Source organism: Cryptotermes secundus, unplaced genomic scaffold (assembly GCF_002891405.2).
Source record: "Cryptotermes secundus unplaced genomic scaffold, Csec_1.0 scaffold384, whole genome shotgun sequence".
NCBI classification, from domain to species: Eukaryota; Metazoa; Arthropoda; class Insecta; order Blattodea; family Kalotermitidae; genus Cryptotermes; species Cryptotermes secundus.
In genome coordinates, this window is record NW_019731268.1 from 357467 (window position 1) to 369298 (window position 11832).

Sequence of the window (11832 nt, forward strand, 5' to 3'; positions counted from 1 at the left end):
CTCTTATACTTCCTATGTTGGCCTTGGCCAATATTACAAACATTCTCATTATCAAAATTTTGTATGACTTCTGCTTCTTGCCTGCATAATTTTGTTATATAATCATATACATACAGAATTTTGAAAGCCATGTGTAAATCACGAACCAATGTGCACCTTGGAAGATTGCCATTGGTGCAGAGGACCTTGTTTTGCGGGTGCTGCTATGTTATTAAATTGGTATCTGCCGCGAATTCCCAGTGGGACTAGCATAAGTCATTACAGAGCTAATGAGAGCTTTGTGGAAGGTCAGTTTAATGTTAGTTCTCAGTTGCTCACTCTTGAATAGGGAATATACTCTAATGAATGTTCTGAAGGCCTTGGCTTCAGTCACTTCTATGTGCAGTCTCCATTTAACTCCCTTATAGAAGATTACAACGAGATATTTTGCACTATTTATAAGTGGAATGTTTCGTACATTTAGCATAAGAGAAGATTCAGGTGGTCAATGACCATGAGAGAAGTAGATCCCCTGAGTCTTATCTTCGTTAATTTTTATATTCCAGCACTCATGCCACGTCTCGATTAAGCTGAGACCATGCTGGAGTTTTCTAACAATAAAACCCTCGTTGTGATCAGTCGCATAAAGATAACTGTCATCCGCAAAGAGGGCCAGGTGAACACCATGTGTTTGGGGGGGCATCATTTATATACAAATTGAAAAGAGTAGGGGACAGGACCGAACCTTGTGGCTCTCCTTGCATTTCCCTTGGCATTGAGGTTTCACCTTCAACTGAAACACTGAAATTAAGTTGTGAAAGAAAGGACCCAATAAGCTTGGACAAACTGTTCGAAAATTCCAGTTTTGATAACTTATACAGCAAGCCTGAGTGCCATGTGGTATGGAAGGCTTTTTCGATGTCCAAGAACACTGTGGCCATAGACATTTTATTGTTGAAATTAAGGGTCATGTGGTCCGCCAGTCTCATACATTGCAGTATCGTGCTGTGATGTGCACAGAAACCAAACTGGCTTATATTGAGCAGGCCTCTTGTCTTCAGTATGTTTTTGAGGTATTTTCAAAATCACTTTACTGAATAGTTTTCCTGTTGTGGACAGGAGGCTAATCGGACATAAATTTTGTGGGAATTTGGGGTGTTTACTGGGTTTAGATGAAGTTATTACTTTTGCTTCCTTCCAAGGATTTTGAAAATGAGGCAGCCAAAAGCTGATGGAATAAATGGGGTAGGTGAACCAATGGTCGCCTTGGAAATGTGCCTGAGGCATTCATTTGGAATACCATCAATTCTATGGGCCTTTCTCAATTTCAAGGAATTTATTAATTTCTGTAAGTCACATGGTCTTATTCTTTGAGAGGGGTTGTTGTCTATGGTTTCGAGCAGAGCTTGAACTCTAGCCTCCACCTGCCGTTCGTGGTTATCGTCACACAGATCATGTGGCATGAACTGAGTTTCCAATCAGTCAGCAGTTGCATTGACTTTTTTCAAAAGGATGAAATTTAAGGCCTGAAGCACCATGAATAGCAGTTGGTGCCCTTGGTCCAGCCCTCTTAGGAGAGATTTTGCAATGGGCCATACACCCTGAGGTGTGACCTCAGCATTACCTATTTTTGTTTCCCACCATTCAAGTGTCTTTTTACAGGTCATTTGCCTGATTGATTTTGTGACCCAATTGACTGCTGTTTTACATGCTGAATCCATGGTTTCTTGGCAGAAATTTTGCAGCATCTGCTTATGTTTTAACAAACGATCTAGACCAGGAAGATTGTTGTTTATGTCTGAAAATGTAACTTTACCTGTTGACAACCTATATGCCAAAGCAATGGAGGCTGTAAAGTCATGCACCACTTTATCGGCTTCTACCTCTTATTTAATTTCAATCTGAGGTGATATTAACTCAGATGTGAGGCTTTGAAATTGATCCTAATCTGTTAATTTTTCAATAGGTTTCAAAAGATTCCTAATTTGGACATGATCCAGTATGTGGAATACTGATAGGATATGTGAATCCAAAATATCAGAGACCATGACATCCAACACTCTCATATTTTGGTGGACCACAATATCCAGCACGTCACCAATACCAGCAGGGTAATAATGAGTGGGGCACTGTGGTGCTGAAATTTTGAATTCAGTCCTATCAAACAAGTCCATGAGTTCCTTGCCTGAGTGGTTTGAAACTCTGCTATCCCAGAATGGGTGTTTAGCATTCTGATCACCTGCCAAAATGGACTCTCATCTAAATCTTAAGAACTCAGTGATGTCAGCATTGCTCCAAGCCTTGCCTGGAGATTTATAAATGGCTGCAAGCAGCACTTCACTATTGCCAATTGGTATGCAGACCCCTGTGGCTTCTGCTGAAACAAGAGGTGGTAGGTCTATATGATTATGGGGAATGCATTTTCTAATTATAATGGCAGTTCCGACTTTTCTGACCCGGTGGTGGTCGGTTTGATAAAAATGATAATTTGGAATCAAGAACCTGTGATGGGGTTTCAGATGTGTCTCTGAAAAGAGGGCCACATCTACGTGTAGGTCTTCCAGCCGTTTACACCTAAGGGTAGCAGTCTGCTGACTGCTATACAACAAAACAACCTGAACTACATATCAACAGGAGAGCCAACATATTCGTCTACTGATTTAAATAAAACACCGGACCTATTAGACTTTGCAGTCACAAAAGGCATTTCAGGCATTCACAGCTCTATAGAATCTAACCTAGATGTGTCATCAGACCACAGTCTGATCATACAATAATAACACTAAGTAATCACATAATCTGGAAGGAACCACCACAACTTTGTAATAGAAATACCAATTGGACACAATTCCAAGATTACATCAGCGACAACATTGCCCTAAATCTCCGACTAAAAGAAAACCAAGATCATGAAGANTCTACTGATTTAAATAAAATGCCAGACCTACTAGACTTTGCAATCACAAAAGGCATTTCCGGCATTCACAGCTCTATAGAATCTAACCTAGATGTGTCATCAGACCACAGTCTGATCATACAATAATAACACTAAGTAATCACATAATCTGGAAGGAACCACCACAACTTTGTAATAGAAATACCAATTGGACACAATTCCAAGATTACATCAGCGACAACATTGCCCTAAATCTCCGACTAAAAGAAAACCAAGATCATGAAGACAGTAACAATAACAACACGGAGGACGAAGTTGAAACCTTCCTAAACTCTGCCTGTCAGCTATCGCCACCAATAAGAGCCTTTTCACAAACAGAGGTCAGCAGTTCAATAAACCTGCCCAACCCTCATAAGGCACCCGGATACGATCTAATAACAGGCGCTCTACTAAAGAATCTCCCACAAAAAGCCATCATACTACTAACAACTATTTACAACAGCATGATACGACTATGCTACTTTCCTGTGCAATGGAAGTACGCCCAAATCATAATGAAATCCAAATCCGGAAAGCCACCAACCAAAATCAGTTCGTACAGACCGATAAGCCTACTGCCCACACTATCCAAAGTATTCGAACGACTCATCCTTAAAAGACTTGCAGAAACATCTACTAATGACATAATCCCTACGCACCAGTTTGGCTTTCGAGCAAATCACTCCACAATCCAACAGTGCCACAGAATCATTAACAAAATAAAAGAAAACATGGCAGGAAAGAAAATATGTACCTCGGTCTTTCTCGACATTCAGCAGGCTTTTGACAAAGTANGTTTGGCTTTCGAGCAAATCACTCCACAATCCAACAGTGCCTGCCACAGAATCATTAACAAAATAAAAGAAAACATCGAAGGAAAGAAAACATGTACCTCGGTCTTTCTCGACATTCAGCAGGCTTTTGACAAAGTATGGCACAAAGGATTACTGTATAAACTAAAAATGAACCTATCCACACAATTATATCTTACTATAAAATCGTACTTGAACAAACATTACTATCAAGTCAGAATTGATGAATTATCCGAATACCATCTAATAAGAGCAGGAGTTCCACAGGGCAGCGTCTTGGGCCCCCTTCTGTACCTAATCTTTACAGCCGACGTCCCCCTAACAGACAATACGCTAATGGCAATATTCGCTGATGACACAGCAATAACGCTAATGGCAATATTCGCTGATGACACAGCAATAATGTCATCAGACCAAGATCCAAATACAGCCTCCCAAAAATTGCAGCAACACCTCAACACACACCAAAACTGGATGGGACAATGGAAAATCAAAGTAAATCCTGCAAAATCCTCCCAAATAACATTTACAACAAGAAGAGCTGTCTGCCCGCAAGTTAGTATCAACAACAGCCTCATACCCATCAAACAAGAAGTTATGTATTTAGGTCTCCACCTTGACGAAAAACTAACATGGAGAACGCATATAAAAGCTAAAAGAAGACAACTAGAGCTCAAAACCAGAAATATGAATTGGCTAATTGACAGAAAATCACAGCTATCTCTTGAAAACAAAATCCTATACAAAACGATAATCAAACCAGTCTGAACCTACGGGATAGAGTTATGGGGATGCAGCAAACCTTCCAACACAAAAATTCTCCAAACGCTACCTTACACAATGATCTAAGCATACCATATGTAACAGAAGTCATCAGAGCATATGTGGAGAAACACAAAAACCAGACCACTCAAAATAACAACCAACTAATAAGAAACCTCTACAACCAACCAGCAATAGAAAGAAGACTAAATAGAATGTGGCCAGAGGATCGTTGAAGGATGATACCTGCTTCAATATTACACACACCCATCCCTTTTACTAATTACTCTATTTATGTATATATTGAGTAGATTGTAAAATTATTTTAAAATAAAAAAAAAGTTCCATCATTGGAAAGGTTTCAGTACTTCAAAGATAAAAGACCTGCATACTGACTTAACTAGTCTTGAGCATCACAAGCTGTTGACCATCACAGATAGGCCAAATAGTTTCTCCAGCGAGTCAGTTTAGAGGATTTTACAATGACTACTCGAAACATACAAAATGTAACTTGTCACTCCCCAGACTTTTCCACGGATCAAGTGTTGGCATCTTGCAGTTACAGACGTGTGGCTGGACAATGATTAAACTGCTCCACTAGATGGTTACAAGTGCATTACTCAATTTAAATGACAGGACATCAGAGATGGAGGTGTAGCCATATATGAAGAAAAAAATAATGCCACAGCTATGGCAGCTCCTCATCTTCTCATGAAGCAGGTTAAAGATAACATGGCAAAGACGTCTTTTAAATTATCTGTTTCAGAATCTTATGGAAATGTCTGTACAGCAGAGTTTCTTGTAATCGGACAAAAAGTGATGGCGGTGACTGTATGTATCTCCAAATACTCCCAGCAACGATTGGAAATCTTTGATATTTTGAAACTTGGCTGGGTATTCTCCAAAAGTGTGCAAAATATTTTAGTTTTTGGAAAGTAGAGGTTGTGAGGATATGCCAATCATATTGGCAGGTGACTTTAACGTCAGCATGAAATATAACTACAGTGCCGAACTCAAAGAGTACATGAAAGATACCTTCGAACTTGAAGTTCTTTTGGACCTTTTTTCAAAGAACGACTATATCTAATTCTCGCATCGATATGGACTTTGGATGAAATATGGACAGTTTATCCTGTATGAACTATGTTATGTACTTTAGCAATCAGCAGTCAGCAAGCTTCTCAGCTTAGTGATGTAACTACAAACTAAATGCTTTGTGTAATTTAAATAAATAATGTACTGTACATATAGTAATGTTTCAACGAAGTTTCAGTTTTAATGTACAAATTACATTTATTCCAATACAGGTCCCAGTTTCATAATGTGTTCAACGTTAATCCTGGGAACCAGAGTTCCCCAATATATTTTTTATCGCAATGTGTGTCAGCTAGAGAAGACTGACAGACTTAGGAAATAATTTTCATACCCTAATCTATGTTACCCTCCCTTTTTCTGTGTTCTGGCCAATCTCCTGACATTTCTATCTGTGTTCTGCACTTCCTGACACAGTACACTGCCTGATGTGAACAGCGCTGATGGACCACATAACTTATCCTTAACCTAATCTGTTCCTCCTCATGCTAGGCCCTGTCCACCCTATTTTAATGATTGGTTAGCATGACACTGGGATATGGAGGAAATATGATGATTAGACTAACATTGCATTTGTTCGTATATGAAAAATGTAATTTGTTGTTGATATGATCTGTTCCTTTCCAGGAAATAATTGGTGGTATGCTGGATTTGGATCATAGTTTGTGGCGTAAGCAACGGCGGGAGGAGTTTGATTCACAGCGCAAGAAAGCTTTGCAGTTTGCAGAATGGTGGAAAATGTATGACTTCACTATTAGGAAAGAAAAGGATTCCTTGGCCTCTGAACATATTGAAGCCTGAATGTAAACTTGAAGTATCAAGTAGATTCTAAAGGGTTCTGACAATGCTGTATAACACACATGATTACTGGGTTTTTGGAATTTTTCCATCATCCGGTATTCTAAAAACTAGAAAACACGACATTTCAGAAACTGGATCCAGCCCTTGAAAATTCAATACTATTGGCGGGCAACATAGCCACCGTGATGTCATGAAAGCATCACTGCTGCCACCAGTGCCGAGAGCACAGTCGGTAGGAGGGTATGTTATCATACCACCAGCCTTTGTGTACTGCTCCCTCCCAAAGAATCACTAGTTCATTTGAAGAGCTACAAATAATTTGCAACCCTGGCTTCTTGTACTGAAGAGGTTCTTACTCCATTATGTGTTTTTTTTGTTTTCAAACTGAGTTTAATGTCACTTCACTCAAAAACCATCTGGAGGAGCATGAGTTACGTGATATCAAACTCAGTTCGAAAACAGAAAACACAATGGCGTAAGAACCTCTGCAGTACAAGAGATCAGGTTGCAATTATTATTTATCGGGAGAAATTTTTTCACCAGTGCCTGTAAAGTATGAACATTTCATTTGCATCAGTTCAACACCTTACTGAAATGCAATGGACATTGTGAACTATAACATTCATAGAATACTTGTGTTTAGGAAAGCTGATGGTGGGTAAACTTGAAATAAAATTCTGTTTCCATCAAAGATACTTGTATTCAACTTCATAACTTTGCTTACAATTTACACTTGAAAGCTACACAGAACATAGCTTTTCGGTTACATTAATGTGTTATAAATCATGTATATGGAGCAATATGGAGGTTTCCATTTGTTATTAAGTTCAGTAGTATAATGAAACTCGAGAATCTGATACACACTCCTGTTAACAAGATTACGATTGCATTTAATAATATATGAAAAGCAGTAAAATAATTGCAGAACTCTTACAAACATCATGATCTGAAACATGCTCGTGTCCAAATTCAATACTAAACATAATAATGTGGCCAAAATAACTGATGCAATATAATGAACACAATAATATGGCCAAAGTACTGCAATGACTGAAGGAATATACCCATAATAACAAATTAGATGAATAAAATATGTAAACACTATTAACTAAAACTTCCTACCTAGGAAGCAGATAATAAACTTAATTACAAAATACACAGTGAATCGTGACATTGATTCTGCTCCTCACTGTTTCATGCTGAAACAGGTAACCTGAAGATTGCAAGTCAATTATAAAATAATGCCACTTCATTGTTACCCACACATCAACAAGAACCATGTGTGTCGGAAAAGAATTTCCAACACAATTCTCGTTTGAAATATAATTACTTGAAGATACAGGGCAGAATGAACTCTGACCATCTTCAGACAGTGATGTTCTAATTGAATTGAATTGAATTGAATTTATTTACATTCTATAAATCCTAAGCAGGTTAGTACCNGAGATGATGTACTGAGAATGTACTGAGAAGAATGAAACAGGTCTGCAAAGCAAGGAAGAGATGGAGCTCAAGATCAGAATAGGTTTCTTATATGTAATCTGGCTGTAGGTGATGATATACCAGAGGTTTGAGACAAGAGCATGTGGAGGCATGGTAGTAGAAGTTGTTTGTCACCAGGGTTACTTTCTCCAACTTATGAAACATCTATTGATGCTCATGTGAGCAGTAATTTAATAACTGCTCTCTGCCAATTTCCAGGGCTGGTATGGGCAGGATATTACAAGGCAAAGATGAAGAAGCATTGCTTTCCTAATAACTTACTGATGTGTCAGTATCTTATTCTTCCTCTCTGTGGTCCTCTGCCTGGCTGCTTCAGTCATCAACCTGTTTGTTTGCTTAACACCACCAACAAATGTAAATTCTTGTGAGACATCTCACAATACCATCTACTATTCATTGGTAGTGAAGTGAACAGCCAGAACACCTAATCCACTCGAAGTCAATTGCGCTCTAAATGGCAGCTGTGATATGCTGCTCCACTGAATTCAAGTGAGCAGCCTCTGCCATCATAGACTCCATTAGAGTTACAGCAGTACCAACAGTCTCCACAAGCTTCTCAGAAGGATGGGTGAGAGACTGTTCTGTATCACTGCACTCCTTGAAATATACAGTATGAAGGCATTGGCTGATAGCACTTAAGATGTCAGGCATGTCTTGCATGCATCACAGCTGACACCTCAAAGCACCTGTCTAGCAATGGAACCACTGACATAGGCTACTGAGAGCACTTCCATGTCACCAGCAGGTACTGCAGCAATTATGTCCTTCTTACTTGCTGATCAACATGGAAACCCTCAGGCACACCAGTAGGGGTTTCGTTGCCATGACTTGTGGAAGGATTTCGTGAAGCAGCATCAGGTTCCCCGAGGAATGATTGTAGGTTATCCATCATCCTCACAATTAGTTTCCGCCAGACCTCTAAAAGCAAGGCCATTGATGATGCTGGTCTTCAGGGGATCTACAAACTGTCCCACTGCTGGGTTATTGTTAGAACCACAGTTCAAACAAATAGCCCCAGATGTGTTCTCAAGGTGATCCTGATTCAGGTTTTGGGCGTGAAGGTACTTAAAACTCACCTCTTTCACTCTCCTCCACACATGCTGGGCAGCAGTGATGTCAGCCATCCATTCTGTGAAGGAGGAGGTTGAAGAAAGGCAGGTTTACCTTACCTCGAGGAAGATCCAACTATTTATCCCCATACTTGCCTTTTTCCAGGGCTCAATATGGGGACTGTTAATGTTGAGTGGGCAACGCAGTGTTTTCCCAGGGTCAACACATGCTCCACTCTTGAAATTATCAAAGAGGTTTTCAACCTCCTCAACAAACACAGCTGTTGCCTGGTATTCACCCTCCTGAAAGAACATTAAAAAGGAAGTTAGTGAGCTTCCTAACATGATGGTCTACCATATTTCTTCAGACTGGAAAATAACACGCTTTGCAAATGACTGCCATAAAAAAGAATTTGTGCATTTGATTACTTTATTCCTCATAGAAAAGATTTTTGCCACCTCCTCCTCATAAATCATATTACTGATAGTGTGTTCTGCTTTTCAGACATTTTTAATTACCCTAAAAACATTAGTATTGTGACATATTCTACATATCCTGTATATTATACAGTTTTGTAAGTAATAAATGATGAAAATTATATTTATTTGAGAACTGGGTTCTGGGGATAATAATTTTGAAAACTAATCCTCATTATTCTCATTAGCCACTTCTTTCATAAGAGAACATAATAGCATACAATGCAGTGGTCCTTATCTGTAGCCACCAGAGTGTTTAGGTTTGCTGCAACAGTATAGCTCATGAACTATGCAGCCAAGTTAACTTTCATAACACACTGTGCAGTGGAGTTCAGGTAGGCGTCTGTCAGCTTGTACATCTGATGAAACCCTCTGGGTTTGTTGAGTTCATACAGTTTCAATGTGTGGTCCCACTTAGCAATAACAGGAAATTGGTTGCTCAGGTGCTCAGACTTCAACTGCACGTCATACTTTCGGAATAGGTTTCGGGTGCATTTCAGGAGGTGGGGAGGATCATATACATATTCTGTGTGATTACAGTACATCATATATTTTGATTTAATCATCATTATATCTTAAGGTGTTCCCCCAGTAATTCTTGCAATCTTTCATCCTTCAAGGTAGATTACCAGGAAGTTCTGGAAATAACGTTTGATGCCTGCTTTCCTTAGAATACTTTGATATTCACACATGGTGACACCATCAAGAAGTGTGCATTTCTATACGTATACTATAAATTCCGTCATAAATGTAACACTTTATTGTAGTTCTTGTCCCCCTTCTTTCACACTACATATTTCGGCCGCAATCAGCCATTAGGTGTATTTCACTTCACGTAGCTGTCAGATTGCACTCAATATTAACATTTAAACTCCAGATTTCCAATTGTTCATTGTCCTGTCGTCTATCGGCACCCGATATTCCAGAATATCGGACGGAATTTATATTATACATATAGAAGTGTGGAATGTAACAGGATGCTTAAATATAATATGTGTGCATTTATTAATTAATGTAGTGATCTGTTCTGGTTTATAACTTACATTAACATTCATTCATTATTGGAAGGGGTGGGTTTCCCCATGCACCGCGACCAGTTGTTGATCTATTGTACGTCCCCCTTTGATATTCTACCAGTCGCCATATCCTTCCAATACTGGTGCTTGCTATCAGCCCCGTTCAGCCAGCGAGTTCGGCCCCTCTACTGTCAGTGGTACCTGATACTTCCACATCTACCGGAGTCATCAGAAACTACTTGGGTGGGAAACTTTTTACCTAATTTTGCTCAGAGTTCTCCTAGAGACATGAGGATCTTTTACGTGCCGTAAATCTATGACACGGAACCCACGGCTTAAAGTTCCTCCCGGAGGACTTGTTCCCTGAATTTTTCCGCCCTTAAAATACATTAACATTGGTTCACAGTGTGTGTAGTTTGTCAGATATAACCTCAAAATTTTGCATCATCGCTGTGTAGGTGTTTCATGTATAAAATATATCTTACAGAATGTTTACTAGCCTACAACCTGGAAAACTGAGAAATTGGGGTTTGATTTCATGGTAGGGCAGAGATTTTTCTTTTTTCTACAGCATCACGATTGACTCTGGAGTCCCACCCAGCTTCCTGTGAACTCATTGGCTAGGAAGCCGGGTTATGAAGTGAACCACTCACCTCCATGTATTGCTGGAGTTTGGGATGTATGGAGATATATCTTCACTTTCCTGCACTTCATAATATCCTGATATAATTAAACACAGCAACAGCTTTTACTTTACAGAGTTTGTGGTTGTGTTAAATAGCTGAGTAATATCAAGGGTGGCCTGTGGTCTAGAGCAAGGATCTCCAAACTACGGCCCGCGGGCCACATCCGGCCAGCGATGTGATTTTATTCGGCCCGCGAAAGAATTGTGCAGAAATGCGCCAATTGAACTAATTTTCCAATGAGTACTGGTAAAAAAATACTTTTTCATAGATTTCAAATTCATTAATTAAGATTGTGTTTAAAATATATTGATATTCCATATTATGTTAATATTAATATTATTCACAATTTTACTAATTCTGGACCGTATACTGCGCGGTGTTTCTTCGTACTTGTTCGGCCTCGATCGGCAGTGTCACTTCGTGGCAATGTAGGTAGCGCGAGCAGAATTTCCTTCCTCGTTTGCAAATTTAGTCATTTCAGATTTTAAAGAACAATTTCGGAAGCGATTTGCTGATTTGGATTCCAGTGCTCAGGAAACTAGATTGTTTCAAAATCCATTTGACTGTGATGCTGCAGATGTCCCAAGTCAAATACAAGGGAGGAAATTTGATCAAATTTTATAAATTTCTGAACTCTTGACAATTTCCAAATTTGAATAAATTTGCTTGTAAATTTATCTCCATTTTTGGAACGACATATCTATGTGAACAAACTTTTTC

General features: G+C 39.2%; 1 protein-coding gene across 1 annotated transcript in view; it reads left to right on the forward strand.

Annotated features, from left to right (window-relative positions):
* The window catches only part of LOC111866788 (CWF19-like protein 2), a 32102-nt gene extending 25255 nt beyond the window's left edge, over positions 1-6847 (forward strand). Inside the window, exon 14 of the mRNA XM_023856045.2 lies at positions 6208-6847. Coding sequence (XP_023711813.1) covers positions 6208-6381 — 174 coding nt within the window. The 3' untranslated portion in view covers positions 6382-6847. The remainder of the gene's footprint in view (positions 1-6207) is intronic.
* The last annotated feature ends 4985 nt before the right edge of the window (positions 6848-11832 follow it).